The 19,098-nt window shown below is 50.7% G+C and overlaps 2 protein-coding genes across 4 annotated transcripts in view; one reads left to right on the forward strand and one right to left on the reverse strand.

The window, feature by feature from the left end:
* Window positions 1–509: 509 nt before the first annotated feature.
* PANK2 (pantothenate kinase 2) lies at window positions 510–7,059 on the forward strand. Its single transcript, XM_041488166.1, has 6 exons — window positions 510–643; window positions 1,902–2,155; window positions 3,100–3,276; window positions 3,516–3,639; window positions 5,190–5,315; window positions 5,979–7,059. Exons 1-6 carry the CDS (start codon window positions 578–580, stop codon window positions 6,027–6,029), a joined length of 798 nt encoding a protein of 265 aa, XP_041344100.1. The 5' UTR covers window positions 510–577; the 3' UTR covers window positions 6,030–7,059.
* A 4,661-nt stretch (window positions 7,060–11,720) lies between these two features.
* The window catches only part of RNF24 (ring finger protein 24), a 28,235-nt gene continuing 20,857 nt past the window's right edge, over window positions 11,721–19,098 (reverse strand). For all 3 annotated transcript variants that reach the window (XM_041488169.1, XM_041488168.1, XM_041488167.1), the window contains 4 exons: window positions 16,234–16,276; window positions 15,326–15,367; window positions 13,279–13,358; window positions 11,721–11,865 (listed from right to left, as the gene is read on the reverse strand). In XM_041488169.1, the coding sequence (XP_041344103.1) occupies window positions 11,727–11,865; window positions 13,279–13,358; window positions 15,326–15,367; window positions 16,234–16,276 (304 nt within the window). In that variant the 3' untranslated portion in view covers window positions 11,721–11,726. The remainder of the gene's footprint in view (window positions 11,866–13,278; window positions 13,359–15,325; window positions 15,368–16,233; window positions 16,277–19,098) is intronic.

Below are 19,098 nucleotides of genomic sequence, written 5' to 3' on the forward strand. Positions count from 1 at the left end.
ACGTTTGTACATCCCTTTGATGTAAAAGCACTGGTGTTATCCGTGGCTCTGGCTCTGGTTCAGAACTTGGGTAAAGGAATAGCTGGGGATTAAACCTGCAGCAGGATCTGGCAGGGCTGGGGAAGCTGTCAGACCTGTGGGGAGGGATGTCAGTGTTTGAGTGTTGTACAGCAAATATTGGAACATGAGGGATCTCTGAACAGGAGCTGTGCTCACGTTGGAGGAGTCTCTTGTCAAAGACAGCATTCCTGAGAATGGAGAGACCACATGGGTCCTCAGAGAACTGCATTAATTAATTCAGTGAAAACTGTTTTCATAGAATCACAGGATGGTTTGGGTGGGAAAGGGACCTTAAAGACCATCAAGTCCAAAGGTGCTGGTGCTATGGCTGTGCCATACCCTGTCTCATTTACTCTTTCTCTTCTCTCTCCAGTCTTCCCCTGGTTTGGCTTGGACATAGGAGGCACCTTGGTCAAACTGGTTTATTTTGAACCCAAGGACATCACGGCCGAAGAGGAAGAGGAAGAAGTGGAAAACCTCAAAAGCATCCGCAAATACCTGACATCAAACGTAGCCTATGGCTCCACAGGCATTCGGGATGTGCACCTTGAGCTCAAGGACCTTACCCTGTGTGGACGTAAAGGCAATCTGCACTTTATACGCTTTCCTACCCATGACATGCCTGCTTTTATCCAAATGGGAAGCGAAAAGCACTTCTCGAGCCTCCACACTACCTTATGTGCCACGGGAGGTGGAGCGTACAAATTTGAGCAGGACTTTCTCACAGTAGGCATTTTTGGCTTCTATACCATTAGGATTTGGTAGTGACGTTGCTTTGAAAGCTTAAAGCTGGAAACTTTTCTCTGCACGCTCTAAAATTTCTCTAAATCTGTGTTTTGATGCTGTCTCTAACTCTGTTAAACTTGGCATGTGGAGTCAAGTTGGCATCTCCAAATTAAAGCACTTCCTGCCCTGAATGTAACTCTAAAATTGTTCACTAATGGTCTTTCTTACACATCTTTCTCTCTATTTTTAATCTCTTCTTGTGCTAATCTCAGTCTTTTTGGTGGGTTTTTTTTTACTCATTGCTATCTTTCTCCTGCTTTATTTTCTTCCTTTGCTCGCCTGGTTTCATTTCTAACTCCTGTGTGAGTGAGCTGGTTGAGGTTCAGGCATATTTGGTGGTAAATGTAACTGTCAGGAAGTTTGCAGTTGGGGTTGGACATCATCATGTGGCTTCATTCTAAGTGGGTTTCTTGTTCATGGTGAAAATTGTGTGATAAATATTTGTTTAGTCAGGGCTTGGAAAAATGCAAATAAAGAGGCTTTTAGAGAATCATTAAGGGTGAAAAGCCTTCTAAGATCATCAAATCCAGCGCTGCCAAGGCCACCACTGACCCATGTTCCCAAGTGCCACATCCACATGGTATTTAAATCCCTCCAGGGATGGAGATTCTACCACTATCCTGGGCAACACAATATTTATGTTTTCCTAATACCCAATTTTAGTCAAGGCAGTGACATGAGGGGAAAACGATTTTATAACTTCCTCGCTTTTTTTTGATGCTCTTTTGGATGGGGTCTGTGGGATATTGTGATCAAACAATGCAAATTTTCCTGGCTTTTCACAGCAGTGCCTCAGCATCAGGGCCTAAATCAGGGCTGTGGGAATTCTCTCAGTGTCCATCTGTGGATCCAGATTGTTTTCCCCTGTTCCTCACCTGAGAGCTGTTGTACTTAGGAGTCCCTGTGCTCTGCTGTGATCCATTCTCCCTCAGCCTCTGCAGGGAGCATGGACATAGCTGGACTGAGCTGGCAGTGAATGCATTTTTCCAACCCTGAGCATAAATACTTCAAATCCCTGGCTAATCTTCAATATTCCTCTTTTTTCTTCCCACCAGATGGGTGACCTTGAGCTTTGTAAGCTCGATGAGCTGGACTGCCTTGTGAAAGGAGTGCTGTACATTGATTCCGTGGGCTTCAATGGACACTCAGAGTGTTACTATTTTGAGAACCCCACGGATGCTGAGAGGTGCCAGAAGCTCCCATTCAACCTGGAGAATCCCTACCCTCTCCTCCTGGTGAACATTGGCTCAGGGGTCAGCATTTTGGCTGTCTATTCCAAAGACAACTACAAACGGGTAACAGGCACCAGGTGAGTGCTGGGGGGTAAAGGGACTTGGGCTTTAGGGTCTGGAGCACATTCCTGCTTTGTAAATGGAATTTTCAGGGACAAGCTGCAGTAAAGGTGGTGAGGGAAATGACCAAGCTCCTGCTCTTACTGCAGTTACTCCCTGCCAACAAAGATCCCTTCTGGAAAAGGGGATGTGGATTTCATGGTTTGGTGTCTTTACTGCAGCCAGTCTCCATCAAAGCTGGTGTTACAGTTGCTCTGCTGCAGGAATTTAAGGGCTTTATTTATTTCTTTTATGAGATCATATAGTTTGGGATTGTTAACAACTCTTAGCTTTGATCCAAAAAGTCGAGATTCCCATCCTGACTTCCAGAAGTTGCTAGATTTTGGTGGAAGGGATAATGGCATAGCAATCATTCCCCAGTTGCTGTCCATCTTGAAGATGTGGCTTTTGTGTCCTGGCAGAGCCATAGAGTTCTGTGGCTTTAAGCTTTCCTGGATTCCCTGAAAGGCAATAGTAGTATTGATCATGACAATAATTTTAAATTCCCTCAGTACAGTTCTTACTCTTACTAGACACTATTAGTGGCATCTATGTACTGTAAAGTGAACAAAACAGGGTTTTTCCCCCAACTTTTGGATATCTGCCCTGACACTCCAGTTATCTCTCAGAACTCACATTTATTTACAGATTAACATCTCTGGATGCTGGGAAGGAGGTGGACAGTGTAACATAAAAAATCGAGGTCTCATTTTTTACAAAATTTCTCATTTCTCACAGTGCAGAAGGCTGTGAGGGATTCCTTACAGCCTCTAGGTAACATGAGAGGAACAGACTTTAAGGAAAATGATGCCTTTCCATGGTTTTCCCTAAAAAAAGAGATCAGGAATGGGGTGACCTGAGCGAACTGGGATGGCAGAGCTGAACAATCTGAGCTTTCATTTTCATTTTGCTTTACTTGCAGCCTTGGAGGGGGAACCTTCTTTGGCCTCTGCTGCCTTCTGACGGGCTGCTCCACGTTTGAGGAGGCCCTGGAGATGGCATCCCACGGGGACAGCACCAAGGTGGACAAACTGGTGAGGGACATCTACGGAGGAGACTACGAGCGCTTCGGGCTGCCAGGCTGGGCTGTGGCATCCAGGTAATGCCCTGCCTGGGTCTCATGTTGGTTTTGTTTCCCCTGGAGATCCTGCAAGGATGAAAAACTGGATTTAGGTTCCTTAGGAGAGCAACCATTCCTAAGAGATCTAAGTTGTGGATAGCAATGCTTTTTGAGGTTAGAAATCAGTCCTTCAAGATTAATCACTTGGGTTAAATAAGCAGTTCCCATTTTCTCCTGGAATTCTGATGGGACCTTTAACACCAAAACTGTCTTTACAGCTTTGGAAACATGATGAGCAAAGAGAAGAGGGAATCTGTCAGCAAGGAGGACCTGGCCAAGGCCACTTTAATCACCATCACCAACAACATTGGCTCCATAGCACGGATGTGTGCCCTTAACGAGGTATTTTGGGAATCTCTTCTCTTGCTCCCTGCCTGGAACATCACCTGTGTGCTGCTGCCTGCTTGAGGAATGTGCCTCTCTTTGGGAACAGCTCTGGGAAGCAGTGGGAGAGGAGGAAAGGAGGGACAGAGGGTGTAGAGGCTGGATATCTTCTCCTGTGCTGTTTTTATGAGTTGCTCTGGATTTTTTGGCCAAGCCCCACCACTGCCACAGCCATTGCTGCATCTCTGTGCTTTCAGCTTCTTTACAGTGCTGCCTTGTTGCATTCATGTCAAGCAGCATTGTACAGGGCTATGAAAGAGCAGAGACATGCTCTGCACTCCATCCTGAGCCTGCTTCCACGGGATGGGCTGATGGACTCCAACATCCTCCTGATTCCTCTGCTCTGCAGCCAAAATGAGGCAAGACATGTCCTGAACAGCCTTGCTCATAAAAATATCTGCTAATTCCTTGGTCTGGAGCTCAGCTGAATGAAAAGAGCATCCTGAATAGTTCAGGGGAGGTGTTAATCAGTGTGGGGAGGGAGGGAAAATCCATAGAAGGATATGAGTGCAGGAGCAGGTGAGACTTGATCTGATTCCTCAGAAAGAGGAGGAACTCAATTGTTTTCATGTTGGAGAACAACAAAGCTTCAGAGCTTGGATCAGAACTATTTTGGGATGGAAAAGTAAGGCTGGAGGTCTGGTTTAAATCCAAAATAATCACTGCTTGGTTGGTCTTTTTCTTTCTTTAAAAATTGTGTTGGTTATGGGCTCCTAATCAGTTTTTCTCCCCCAGTTTAACAGTAAAATCACTCAGCTATTTCATGATGAATCAAAGGCCAGAGCTGGGAGGAGGGGAGGCAGGTGGCACTTGATGATCAGTGTTCCCAGGCAGTGTAAGGATTTTGTAGGAAAATCAGCTGTTCTATCCAAATTCCTGAGTTAGAAAAGCTGTAGTTTGGCCTGGGAATTTCTGGGAGAGTCTCAGGAGAAGGGTGGCTTAAAATGGCCTGGTCCTTCTTTCTGATGGAATTGTGTGTGGTGTTCTGCACATCCTGCCAGACACTTTCAGCAGGAACTTAATTCATAGAATTTCAGAGCCCTTTAGGTTGGTGAAGTCCTTTAAGATCATCCAGTCACCCCATTCCTCCAGCACTGCCAAGGCCACCACTGACCATGTCCCCAAATGCCACATCCACATGGCTTTTAAATCCCTCCAGGAATGGGGACTCCAGCAGTGCCCCAGGCAGCCAGTTCCAATGCTTGACCACTCTTTTGGGGTGAAAACTTTCCCAATATCCAGTCTAAACCTCCCCTGGCCCAGCCTGAGGCCGTTCCCTCTCCTCCTGTCCCTGTTCCCTGGAGCACAGCCCGACCCCCCCGGCTGTCCCCTCCTGTCAGGAGCTGTGCAGAGCCACAAGGTCCCCCCTGAGCCTCCTTTTCTCCAGGCTGAGCCCCTTTCCAGCTCCTGGTGCTCCAGACACTTCCCCACATGGGGTTTTTATCATTGCAAGCAGAAAATAGAATTTAGCCTTAATATTCCTTTTTTTCCCCCCTTAACACTTGCAGAACATCAACCGTGTGGTGTTCGTGGGCAACTTCCTTCGGATCAACACCATCTCCATGAGGCTCCTGGCCTATGCCCTGGACTACTGGTCAAAGGGACAGTTAAAAGCACTTTTCTTGGAACATGAGGTAAAATTCCTTTTTAAAATTTGTCTCATGGCAAAAATACAAATCTTTGGAGTGCTCTGGAAAGAGCCACATGGAGCTGTTGGGTGCACACAGTTCAGGAGGAGCTCAGGGCTTTGCTGCCACAGTTTTATTTTATTTTGTTTTATTTTCTATTTTATCATGTACCTCCCTGTAGCTGTATCTTTCTCCTCTCCTTTATATGTTGTTAAAATTACTCTGTGTCTGTAATAGCCTGGAGAAGGGAAGGATCCAGGGAGACTTTCCAGTGCCTACAGGAGCTCCAATAGAGCTGGAGAGAGGACTTGGACAAGGGTCTGGAGTGACAGGACACAGGGAATGGCTTCCCACTGCCAGAGGGCTGGGTTAGATGGGATATTGGGAAGGAATTGTTCCCTGTGAGGGTGATGAGGCCCTGGAATGGATTTCTCAGAGAAGCTGTGGCTGCCCCTGGATCCCTGGAAGTGTCCAAGGCCAGGTTGGACACTGGGGCTTAAAGCCACCTGGGCTAGTGGGAGGTGTCCCTGTCCATGGCAGGGGGTGGCACTGGATATCTTGAAGGTCCTTTCCAACCCCAGCCATTCCCTGATTCTGTGGGCATTGCTGTTCCTGTGTCAGGAAACACATTCCATGGATTTTCACTGCATGTCCCCATCTGCTCCTCAGGGTTACTTCGGCGCAGTCGGTGCTCTCCTGGGACTCCTGGACTCAGCCTGACTCCCTGCAGGATCTGTGTTGGACCTATGGATTCAGGGCACTCCCTGGGCCACTGATCCTGTGCTTTGGGGGTCACTGAGCCCTTGTTTCGTGTCACAGCCCCCTCTGAGACTTGCACTGTGGTGGCCTGAGGGGACAGCGTGGGGATGGGTGTCTGGAGGAGCTGAAGTCCATCCAGGATTACAGTGCAGGTTTGTTCCAAAGGATGTGATTGGAATACACTGGCTGCATGTGGGGGTGTATGGGAAGGTCTGGGGGGCATTTCAGTCACATGAAATTGCCCTTTTTAGGGGAATTTTTGTAGTTTTACTCCATGTTTAATGACGGTGACAAAGCAGAGCCAGCGGCGCTCTGCTCCTTCCATTGGGATTCCTTGGAGTGCCAAGTGCCCAGGTCAGTTCTGTGTTCACAATCAGAGATTCTCCACGTGCAGGAAAATGGTGTAGGAAAGGGGAAGAGCATCAGCACAGCCCTGGTGTGTGTAACTAACTCCATATGGCTCACTGGATCCACACTGGGACACAGCTGTGCTGCCAGCCAGGCTTCATTTATCCCTGTTCCACATGTCCTTGTCTCTGTCCCAGGGATGGGAGGTACAGCAGAGCTGAGGTCTGTGCCTCAGGGTGAGTCCCACTGCAGCCTCCAGCCCTCCTCAGCACCTTTGGGATGGTGTCAGGGGTGTCAGTCAGCCTCCAGCCTTGAGATCTAAATTTGAGGGTGGAATAGGGATATTCATTGTTTGTTTGTCTGAGGTTTTCTCTCTGTTACCAAACTCCACCAAAGAGACACTTCCTTCAGTCACACTTAGATCTCTGTAATACTCCATGTTACATTTTTCATGGCTGCACTCCTGTCGTTTTGGGGGAATTCTCCCCTTTCCATGCATGCTGTACTCCCTCTTTTCCCTGTGCATGCTGCCACACAGCCTGTGAGCAGGATACTGCAGTGTGGAGCCCCTGTGGAAGTTGCACCCTGGGAGGGAGGGGTTGGAATGGATCCTGCACACTCAATAAATGCTCTCTAAAAGCAACAAGGTATCTGCACCTTCCCTTGGGATGGGAGCTCATGGAGACACAGCTTTGGAAGTGCTCTGGCTTCCCAGCAAGGAGCTCTGTGGAGCACAGGGAAAGCTGTTCAGATCCTTCAGATCAGGTCATGGTGTCAGGGTTTATCCCAGGATGTCAGAATGACCGTCACCCTGACCCCAACACACCCTTCCAGACCTGGTTTCTTCCCAAAGAAACCAATTTCCAATTTTTTGGAATTTTTTTCCAATTGGAATTTTTTCCAATTCCAATTTTTATCTGATTCCCTTGTGAGCCTGGCTGGAAGTGCTGGACTGCCCCGAGCTCTTCCCTGCCTTGTGAATCCCACCCAGCTCTGCCTGTTGCTGTATCCTGGCATCTGAGCACTCCAAGGTGGATTCCCTGTGTGGCACCTCCCTCTGAGAAGGGAGGAAACTACAGATTCAGAGGGTGATTGCTTTGCTGGGGAGATCTGTGTTTGTCTCTAAACTCAGCCGACTGTGAGCTGGGATTCTGGACACAGCCAGGGATTTGATCACAGTAAAATCAGGGAAAAGAGCACAGGGCTCATGTTGGAGGTGATCTGTGCTGGCTGGGGAGGAAGATGTTTGTTTTTCCTGCAGCCTTACATGAGTTCCATTTGTGTCCTGCTGTGTGTTCCACAAGGTGGCACTGGACAGGTGAGGGCTGGAGCAGGATCAAACAGCTCAGGGAATGGTTTGGGTGGGAAGGGACCTCAAAGCCCCTCTGATTCCAGGGACATTTCCCAGGCCCAGGCTTCTCCAAGCCCTGTCCAGCCTGGCCTTGGGCACTTGCAGGGATCCAGGGGCAGCCACAGCTTCTCTGGGCACCCTGTTTGGGATCAGCTGAATGCAAGTTCTCATTTATTCTTCACTCCTTACAAAATCACACAAAGGTTCCCAAACTCTCCATTAAAAACATCTCCATTTCCAGAGTGCTGACTGAAGGGTTTCTAGACTCACCACCCAAAATTTAACACACATGTACCTGGCTGGCTTTTCACCCACCCTCACGGCCAAAACTCATGGAAAAAGCACAGAAACTTTGGCTTTTTGGAATGTCTGTGTGCCTGGGACCCGTGTGGCTCCTTGATGCACCAGGTCAGTGATAGGCTGGGCTGGGGAGGGTGTGGGAATCCTTGAGATCCACAGGAAAAAGCCTGGATTTCATTAAGGGTGATTGCTTTGCTGGGGAGATCTGTGTTTGTCTCTAAACTCAGCCGACTGTGAGCTGGGATTCTGGACACAGCCAGGGATTTGATCACAGTAAAATCAGGGAAAAGAGCACAGGGCTCATGTTGGAGGTGATCTGTGCTGGCTGGGGAGGAAGATGTTTGTTTTTCCTGCAGCCTTACATGAGTTCCATTTGTGTCCTGCTGTGTGTTCCACAAGGTGGCACTGGACAGGTGAGGGCTGGAGCAGGATCAAACAGCTCAGGGAATGGTTTGGGTGGGAAGGGACCTCAAAGCCCCTCTGATTCCAGGGACATTTCCCAGGCCCAGGCTTCTCCAAGCCCTGTCCAGCCTGGCCTTGGGCACTTGCAGGGATCCAGGGGCAGCCACAGCTTCTCTGGGCACCCTGTTTGGGATCAGCTGAATGCAAGTTCTCATTTATTCTTCACTCCTTACAAAATCACACAAAGGTTCCCAAACTCTCCATTAAAAACATCTCCATTTCCAGAGTGCTGACTGAAGGGTTTCTAGACTCACCACCCAAAATTTAACACACATGTACCTGGCTGGCTTTTCACCCACCCTCATGGCCAAAACTCATGGAAAAGGCACAGAAACTTTGGCTTTGTGCCTGGGACCCGTGTGGCTCCTTGATGTAACAGGTCAGTGATAGGCTGGGCTGGGGAGGGTGTGGGAATCCTTGAGATCCACAGGAAAAAGCCTGGCTTTCATTAAGCACAGCAGCCTTGGGAGCAGAGGCCACCTTGCCATGGTTCTGCTGTGGGGAGCTGGGAAATCTCTGCTGGGAATTGCCAGCAGCAATCCCAGAGCCTGATCCACCCCAGTCCCTGGGCTCAGCATCCTGCAGCTTTTCCCCTTCCTCACTCTGCACATGAGCGTGTGTAACTCCTTTTTCTCTGGATTTTGAAATAGCTCCAGCACCAAACTTCCTGGCTTATTGTCTATTCCTTTTTTGTAAACTGCTTGATTTTTTTCTTCTTGTATAAAATATTAGTTATTTTTTTATATGCTTCAAACCCTTTGTTTGCTTTCTGTCTCGTTCTCAGAGCTCCTGCACAGTGGGATGGATGTTGGTGGGAATGAGCAGGAATGTGCTGGGGGAATTGAGGTTGAACCCACTTGGTTTTTAGCTTCTTGAAAATAATTGTAGGCAAGCCTTGATCCTGCATGTTTCAGGCTCTGGGAATCAGCTGTATTTCAAAACATTTTAAAGAGGAAAAAAAATAATGTAAAGAGCATTAATTATTCTGGGGAAATTGCAGCAGTTTGGGCTTTGATGAAAAACTTCATTACTGATCCTTGATAGAATGGGATTGGTGGGGAGCATACAGCATCAATCCAGAGCAGGAGCTGTGGGGTGGAAACACCAAAAATAACTTTTTGAGCAGCTCTGTGGGAGATCCAGACTTTATCCCAGCAGGGGGAAGTCACCCAGCCAGCTCATCATCCCAAAAATGGCTGTGGATCCTTCTGGAGAAGGTGAACAGAGCATTGAGGGAACGGCTTCCCACTGCCAGAGGGCAGGGTTGGGTGGGATAGTGGGAAGGAATTGTGCCCTGTGAGGGTTGGGGGGCCTGGAATGGATTTCCCAGAGCAGCTGTGGCTGCCCCTGGATCCCTGGAAGAGCCCAAGGCCAGGCTGGACAGGGCTTGGAGCAACCTGGGCTAGTGGGAGGTGTCCCTGGGATGGGATTTAAGGTTCCTGCTCATCCGAAGCATTCCATGGGTTGGGCGGTGTCCCGGTGGATCCGGCACTAGAGGGCAGCAGCCCCGCAGGCAGGGATGGGACAGGGACAGCGGGACAGGGACAGGACGGGACACGGGAGAGTCCCGCCAGCCCTGCACAGCGGGTCCTGCAGGGAGCCCACCCTGGGGTGACTTCGGCACCCGCCCGCTCAAGCCGCGAGGAAGAGGAGGAGTGGAACCAAGCGAGCAGGACACGGGGCTGGAGCTGCAGCCCGGAGATCCCGCAGCGCTGAGCCGGGAGCTGAACCCTGCCCATCCCCAGGTCGGCATCGGGGGCTTGGGCCGGGATTTGGGCTGGGAAGGGTGGTGGGAGGAAAAGCCTCTCCCTAAGCAGGAAAGCTCACCTGGATCCTGCAAAATCCCTCCTGGCTGGGGGCTCTGGGGTGCTCTGCAGCCAGCCTGTCCCCATGGGATGCTGTCCCCATGGGCTCTGCTCTGGGACAGGGATGCTGGAATGCTGTAAGGGGACATGGACAATGTGACCCCAACCCCAAACCCGCCCCTCTTCCAGCCCTGGGGTCCCTCCCCTGCTGGGGACACCCCCAGGGTGACAGGGAACAAGGGAGGGGGGACAGACCCCCTGCAAACACACCCCCGCTTCCAAAACCTGCTTTTATTTACATTTCAAGTCAAATCACATGCAACTCTTGGTTGTTTTTGTTTTTTTTTCTTTCCTGTTTTTTCCTTAAGAAGAGTGTGATTAGCAAAAAAGACGCATTATTAGAATTTTCAAATAGCAATTAAATATACAAAAATAGAGCTTACAAAAAAACCAAACAAACAGAGGAAAAAAAAAAAAAACAAACAAAACCAAAAACCAAAACCAGCGAATGTTTTAAAAAATATTCTGCTGCAGAATTTGTAGTGTACAAACACGTCTATGAGGCTCCACGCTCCATAAACAGTCCCGGGTATTTTGGGGAGGGGGGACGGCACCAGGAGCCCCCCCAGCCCTGCCCGGGAAAGCCGCTCTGACACCCCCTCCCCCCTGGTGACGGTGGCAGGGGACACCCAAAACCCGCCTCGGAGAGGCGAGGGGGTGGCCCAGCTGCCCCCGGGCGCTGCTCAGGGCTTTGGGTGTTTTGGCAAGGGGAGCCGCGGCCCGGAGAGCCCCGGGGCCAGGCTGGAAGCGACGGGATGATCCCAAAGGCCGGGATTTCTGCCTGCCCCCCACGCCGCGGCTCTCCTGCTGCTGCTGAGGCCAGCACGGTGCTCCTTACAGGAGCTCCAGGCCCCTGAGGTAGCCGAGGAGGAGAGGCAGCCACCCTCGAGAGGGAGAGGGGGAATCCAAACCCGGGAGACCCCTCACAGCCACCACCGGGGGTGACACCGGGTGCCGAGGGGACACCGAACCGCAGCACGACTCCAGGGGAGAGACCCCATTTCCTGCTGGGAACCGCAAAGGCAAAGGAACCGAAGGCGAAGAGGAGGGAGCAGGAACCGGCCGCGATGCTCGGGGAGGCGCTGCCGGAGCCCGGGGGCCGTGCCGCCGCTCCCGGAGGTCGCTGGGTGCCGCCGCGCCGCTGCCCGGCGGCCGCGGGGCTGGAGAAGGGAGGTGCTGGAAGAAGGATGTCGTGCCGAGGATGCCGAGTCCCCTGGTGGTCCTGGCGGAGGATCCGAGCCCAGGCTTCATCCCGGCGGGATTCGGGGCTGCTCAGCTGCGGCCGAAGTGCTTTGGTTGTGTCCGAGCGCCGCGGGCCGGGCCCGGCAGGGACTATACGATGTTCTGGGAGCCGGGCAGCGGCCCCTGCGGCGGGCCCGGGTCCGGCTTCCCGTGCAGCTGCGCCAGCTGCAGCACCGGCATGTTACACAGGGGACACACCTTCCGCACCTCCAGCCACTTGATGAGGCACCTGCGGACACCGGCGACACGGGGCGTCAGTGGGGACACGCCTGACATCACTGGAGACACGCCTGACACTGATGGGGACACGCCTGACATCACTGGGGACACACCTGACATCACTGGGGACACGCCTGACATCACTGGGGACACGTGTGACATCACTGGGGACACGCCTGACACTGATGGGGACATGCCTGACATCACTGGGGACACGTGTGACATCACTGGGGACACGCCTGACACTGATGGGGACATGCCTGACATCACTGGGGACACGTGTGACATCACTGGGGACATGCCTGACATCATTGGGGACATGCCTGACATCATTAGGGATACCTGACATCATTGGGGTCACACCTGACACCAGTGGGGACACATGTGACATCACTGGGGACACACCTGACACTGACGGGGACACGTGTGACATCACTGGGGACCCCTGACATTGATGTGGAGCTGTAAGAATCCCCCCAAGCCCCTTTCCCCTGCCCTGGAGCTTTGCTGCTGCCCAGTTTTTAATTCACCATTTGGGTGCCTTTATGTTTGAATGGGATTTTTTGGGGGGGGTTCTCTGTGTTTGTATACAGGAATTTTGTATAGATATGTTTTGTATATAATTTACATATTATATATGTTTAATATATATATATTTTATATATCCATATGTATTTATATTTTTATATATTTATATTTATATAATAGGGATATAAAAAGGCAGACACCTACCAAAATATAAACAAAATATATACATAAAAGGTGTCTGTGAAATTATAAACACAGAATCTGCAAATAATATACCAATAATCCACTATCATGTATATAATGTGTATGGGAAAATAAAAATAAAAGTAATGTAAATAACTCTGATATAATAATCTTATTATGTATTTTATGTAATCATACTATTGTGTATTATATATAATTTTATATGTTATATAAGATGTTATACAATATATATATTTAATATATATTATATACATATAGTGTATATACAGTATGTATAGTATAGTGTATATACAAATGTATAAATATGTCAAATGTATAATATATAAATATAAATAGATAATGTATATACAGAGAATATAAAAATATCTGTAATATATAGTAATATATATATAATATATAATATATATAATATATATAATATATTATATATTATTATTATAAAGTAAATAAATATATAGAATAAAATAAATAAATTAAATCTATATATTTCCACTTTCCATGGAATTACAGACTGGCTTGGAAGGGATCCATGAGGATCACCACGGCCAAGTGCTGACTCAGCACGGGGCATCCTAAAAAATTCCCCCCCAGCTCCCCAAAGTGTGACTGAGTTTTGCAGCTGCTCCACGCGCCCCAGGTGATCCCAGAGGGGCTTTTCCTGCCCCTCCTGCCCTGGGATGGCCCCACTTACTTCCTGTGGAAGGCATGTTTGCAGGGACAGATCCCCAGCTCGTCCTTGGGCTTGAACTCCTCCAGGCACACGGCACAGATCTGCAGGGCGTGGGATGCACAGGGAATGTCAGCGCTCAGGGAGCAACATTTGTCAATAAAAACTACCAGGTGGCTAAAATCATGGAATTATGGAATGGTTTGGGCTGGAAAGGACCTTAAAAACCATCCAGTGCCACCCCCTGCCATGGGTAGGGATACTTCCCACTATCCCAAGGCCCATCCAGCTTGGCCTTGGACACTTCCAGGAATCCAAGGGCAGCCACAGCTTCTCTGGAAACACTTCACTCCCACCCTCACAGGGATGAAATTTCCCCCCTAAAGCCTTCCCAAATTCTGCTGTCCAAGCTTCAGGATCACAGGCTGAGGCTCGGGTCTCCCTTTCCTGCTGGAAGAGGCCATGGAGCCTCCACAGAACAGCCCCAAAGCTGGGATGTGTTTGAGGTTTCAGGGTGCAGGGGGATGGATCCACGCTGCTGCCTGGTCCCTGAGACTGGCAGCATTCCCAGGGACACCTCTGGGAAGAGGAAAAGGCCATGGGATTGTTGCCATGCCTGTCCCATGGCTGGGAAAGCTGCTGGCTGTTTTCTCAGCCAAAACCTCCTTCACCCTCGCAGCCAATTCCTCCCGACTCATTTTGGCTATCCCAGGGGATTTTGGATACTCCTGGGTGGTTTTCCCAGCCTCCCTGGCCTGAGATCTCCCAGTGCAGCAGGGCCAGGTGCAGCTGTTGGGGTCACCCCTGAGGAACACACATCCTGAGCTGCCCCAGGGCCTGGGAGAGGCAGAATGATGGGAAAAGGGGAAAACCAGAGGCAGAGGCAGGGAGGGAAGGGCTGGGTGGGAGCTCTCCCTCCGCACGGCTCCGGAATGTTGGAAAATTCCCACCCCGTCCTCTGCTTTCCAGAAACACTGCCTGCAAATGCCAAAATACAAAATGCCCAAAACGGGATCTTTTTTGAGCTAAACCCTTCCAGGCTTTTCCAAATCCCAGGAAAGAGCTTGAACAGCTCTGTCCTCTTCCCCACAGAGGCCTCGTTCTCTCCAAAAGCTGGGAGAGCTGCAGACAGCTGGGAACGGAGCTGGAGGAGGGCTGAGCGTTATTGAGGCCATTCCCGGCTCTGGCACATTCCCAAATCCCTCCTCCAGCCCATTTCTCACCCCAGGAAGTGCTTTGAAGCCAGTGTGCCGACAAAAACTCCACTGCAGGTCGGTTTAAAGGGAGTGGATCAGAAATAGGGGCCTGCAGCAGGGACTGCTCACAACCCCGGCGCCCTTGGGATTTACCCTGGGGGCTGCGGGGAGTGGAGGGTCAGGATAAAACGTGGGATGGGCTCTGCTCGAGGGATTAAAATAAAATAAATAGTGGTTTAGAAACAACTGGAGCTGGTGCTGAGCAGATGAGCAGCCTCGTGCCCGGATGTGGGTGGGCATTTTTGTTATCTCTAGAGGAATAAATAAATAAATCCAGGCCGTGCTTTGACGTGGGATTTCAGCAGATCCCTGCTCAAATTCATCAGGAAAAATGGGCTGTGAATAGAAACGCTCAGCCCCAAGAGGCCTGGAAGGCCATGGAGATAAAGGAAGGTGTTTGAGCCCTCGGCGGCGGGGAGGGAGGAGCGGATCCGCCTCTCGCAGGAGCCGGGGAGCGTGTTTATCCTGATTTCAGCTTTCCCTGCCCGGAGCTGTGCTGGATACTGGGGACGTCCCTGCTCAGGGACACTGTTTATACACGGCCCAGACTGCCTTGGCCTGCCCTTATCCACAGCTTCTTATCATTGTGATAAGAAGAACACAATAAATAACAATAACGATGCAGGAAAAGCCAAGGGGAGACAGGAGGGGGGAGAGGGTTTAATCCAGACTTTTGCACAGGATCTTTCCCCATCTCCAAAGCACAGATGGCTGCATGCTCTGCTCCCAGGGTTGTTGAATTTGGGGGTTTGCCCCCTCCCCAGGGTGAGGAAGAGGAGGGAGAGGGAGCTTTTGTTGCCCCAGGATGTGCTCACCTCATGGAGGTTCAGCTCCTTCACCTTCTCCTTGAGTATGACCTGCAAGGCAAAGAGCTGGGGTCAGGACAGAGCTTCTGCCATCAGCATTCCCAGGAAAAATCTCCACAAAGGGATCCCACTGCGTGTCCCAGTAGAACTGGAAACCCCCCAGTAAACCCAGCACAGCCAGGGAGCACGAGGGGCCCTGTGCAGGGACAGGAGGAGGGGAAAGATAAAACCACAAGGACCAAATCCAGGAGGTTTCCTCCCAAATTTAACCCTCCTGAGCTACCACTTCACTTTCCCTCCACCCAAGCTGAGCACCTGGAGAGGGCTATAAATGCAGGACAACTGTGTAATGGTGCTTTCAGCCCAGCTCCACCCAGCTTCCTGCACAGATCAAGGGGTCAGAGGCAGAAAATCCCACAAATCCTGGAGAAAACAGGACGTGGAAGCAGCAGCCTGACACCCACCTCTGGGCTGTGTTTATTTTAACTCTAAGTGCAGGTGGGTGCAGGGAAGAGCTGGGCTCGCCATGGAGCTGCTCCCTGTGGCTTCAGGGATTTGGAGCAGCCAGATCCAACCCTGGGAGCAGATCCAGACCCCACAAAATCTAAGTTTGGTGACTGGGGGAGTGATGGCATCACTGCTGTGCAGTGGGTGAGGCTGGAGAGGTGGGGGTGCTCCAGAGGTGGAGATGTTCCCACTGCTCAGGACCTCCAAGGAAAATTGGGAGACTTGGGGATGAGCAGGTGAAGGATGGTCCTGGGGGGCCCAGCTGGTAGGGGACAATAAAATCAGCTAGGTGTTACAACTGCCCTTTGAGGGCTAGAAACCACTCAAGGAGAGGAACAGCATGAGGAAAATTGATGGATTTGGCACTAGGGAGAAGGGAAAGGAAAAAAAAACTTAGAGGATCATCTCACCTGTTTGTAGGCGTAAAGCTCTTTGTGTGCCTGATGCCTGAGCCTGCAATGAAAGCAGGGAGAAACGTGAGGTCAGGCAAAAAAATCAGGATTACTGTAATACCTCCAACATTCCACCTCCCTCCTTTCCAGCTTTAACATGTCATATTTTACATTTTTGATTTCAGAAATGAGAATGGCCACAGGAAATGACATGTTTAGGCAACATCCAGCGTTCCCTGCTGCTGGCAGGGCAATGTCTCCATCCCAATGCACACAACTCCTCCCTTATCCCTCTTTTGACCTCCCTCATTTTCCAAGCACACATCAACCACTTAGTTAAGACCAGAAAAAGTGGGTGAGGAAATCACAGTCTGCCATAAATCCCCTCAGTTTCCAACCACTTCTGCTGGCAATGACTCCAACACTGAATGCAGCACCGTTTTCCAAGGCATGGGGCTCAGACCTGAGGAAAGCCCTGCTCCCACTCCAGCAGGGACAGGGAATGAGACCCTGCCCAGAGGTTTCCCACCAAAGCCCCCATCACTCTGCTTGGGTGACACTGGCTTCCTCAAACACAGCTTTATCCTCAATTCTGAGATCAATCAAACCACATCCACTCCTGGAGCAAACTGAGGGATGGAGATGAATGGGATGGGCCTGTTCCAAGAACACCTGCTGCAGTGGGAAGTCCAGCAGGACTTTTAGGCCACAAGCAAAGTGCTGGTTCCATCCCCTCCCTCCCCAGCCTCTCCTCTCCAGAGTCAGAGCCAGCAGAGCGTTCCACAGGCATCTGCTGGATGGAGAAACCCATTATGCTCCTAAAATAAATACACTTAAAATTAAAATAACCAATATTGCCTCTCATTACCAGACATGGCATTTAATAAAGTGCTTGGAAAACTCAGGAGGGAAGTCCCCAGGGCTGAAGAGTTGGCCAAGGACTTTCAATACAGAGTCAATATGTGGCTGCAGGGCTTGGAGAGCCATAGGACTATTTTCCACAACCAGCCCCAAGTGATTTCAGATGGGAAACCCCCTTGCCTGGAATTTCTATTCTGCAAAAATATTTTGAGGGCTGTCTGAAATCCCTGGCTGCTTCAACCTGAGCTCCTGGGGGTTTTCCAAGCCTGCCACGCTGCAGTGGGGGAGTTGTAAAAATGGCATGGAAAAAAATTTCCTTATGTCTGCCACCCTCCCCCCAAAATGTTGTGGGCATTAGAAGGTGAGGGATGGGTAAAAATGCACCTTAATTCTGCAGAGAGAGACATGCACAAAGCTCCTGAGTCCCAAATCTCACAGGGAGCCATCCCTCCTGCTCCAGCAACGCTGCCTGGCAGGAACCCGCCTGCGGAACCATGGAAAACAGTGCAGCAGGCAGGGAGGAGGAGGAGAAGAGGAGGAGGAGGAAGAGAAGGAGGAGGAGACCGGGGTCTCATCCCTCTGGCAGTGACCTTGAACAGAAACATGAGCAGAAGATGCAGGAACAATAGAGGGAACAGGATGAAACCGGCCCAATCCGCAGGGATCCGGCGGCTGGGAAGGCAGTTATGAAACACAGATGGGGAGAAGCGAGGCCACAGGCAAGGGAAAGCTCGACTGGAATGGGAAGCAGCATCCCTCTATGGAGCACTGAGTGGCCACCAAGGGTCTGGGCCCCATGAGCCAAAGGCACTGGAGCACCTTGGAGCAGTGGTGGGGAGGAAGTGACCACCTGGCTGTGGATGTGCCAGGAAGCACACGGATCTGGAATGCCCTGGGCTTGTGCTGAGCTAGACAGGGAGATTTTCCCAAAAAAACTCCTTCCTGGAGGTTCTGGGGAGCAGCACGAGCACATCTGGTGGCGAAGCGTGCGAGCTCAGCCTGCTCCTCCTTGCTCTCTGAGCCAGGATCCTGGGCCAGATGGATGCTGCTGGGGCCTGGTGCAGCTGTCGTGAGGAGACCCCGGATCCTGGCAAGCGCTATTCCCTGTGGGAGAGCCGGCTCCATCCATCTCGTGTCAAGTGCTGTGACTCCCGAGGAATTCCTGGCAGATGTCTGCCCGAGATAAGGGACCACACAGTGCCTGGCTGCTGATCCTGTGTGCTGTCACCCTCCCTGAAGGAACAACTGCCTCTCCGGGGCTTTGGGATCTCTTCCTGCAGGAGTGGGAGCTCCCTGCTTCTCTGGGTGACTGAATCACCTACAGCACGTGAACAACTACGGGGATAAAATGCAGAGGAAAAATGTTTTGCAGGTTTACCTCTGAGATTTCCATATTACATGCTTTATAGTAGAAGGAGAAGAAAGGCCCTGGGCACTGGCTTTTTATCCCATCATTGTGTTGCTGTCCCCAGCTCAGCCAGGCTCCTTGGGCTCTTCATGGAATCACAGAATCATCTGGGTTGGAAAAGCTCTCTGGGATCATCCAGTCCCCCAGCACTGCCAGGGCCACCACTAATGCATGTCCCCAAGTGCCACATCCACATGGCTTCTAAATCTTCCCTGGGATGGGGATTCCAACACTGCCCTGGGCAGCTGTGCCAATGCCTGACTACCCTTTCCATGAAGAAATTTTCCCAAATATCCAATCTAAACCTCCCCTGGCCCAGCCTGAGGCTGTTCCCTCTCCTCCTGTCCCTGTTCCCTGGAGCACAGCCCGACCCCCCCGGCTGTCCCCTCCTGTCAGGAGCTGTGCAGAGCCACAAGGTCCCCCCTGAGCCTCCTTTTCTCCAGGCTGAGCCCCTTTGAGCTCCCTCAGCTGCTCCTGGGGCTCCAGATCCTTTCCCAGGTCTGTTCCTTTCTCTGAACACAAAACCTAACCACTGTATTGGGTCCTGGCAGGTCTGAATGCAGAAGGAAACAAACCAAAAAAAAAAAAAAAAAAAGGCTTTTTAGGTGTGGTTA

This window comes from Pyrgilauda ruficollis, unplaced genomic scaffold, assembly GCF_017590135.1.
Source record: "Pyrgilauda ruficollis isolate IOZ18807 unplaced genomic scaffold, ASM1759013v1 scaffold88, whole genome shotgun sequence".
Taxonomy (NCBI): Eukaryota; Metazoa; Chordata; class Aves; order Passeriformes; family Passeridae; genus Pyrgilauda; species Pyrgilauda ruficollis.

What these genes read in the sequence shown, in the direction of transcription:
- PANK2 (XM_041488166.1), top strand. Translation starts at nt 578, where the DNA reads ATGGCTCCACAGGCATTCGGGATGTGCACCTTGAGCTCAAGGACCTTA. An exon ending in AAACGGGTAACAGGCACCAG is followed by an intron (nt 2,156 to 3,099) that starts GTGAGTGCTGGG and finishes CTTTACTTGCAG; the next exon opens with CCTTGGAGGGGGAACCTTCT. An exon ending in GGATGTGTGCCCTTAACGAG is followed by an intron (nt 3,640 to 5,189) that starts GTATTTTGGGAA and finishes TAACACTTGCAG; the next exon opens with AACATCAACCGTGTGGTGTT.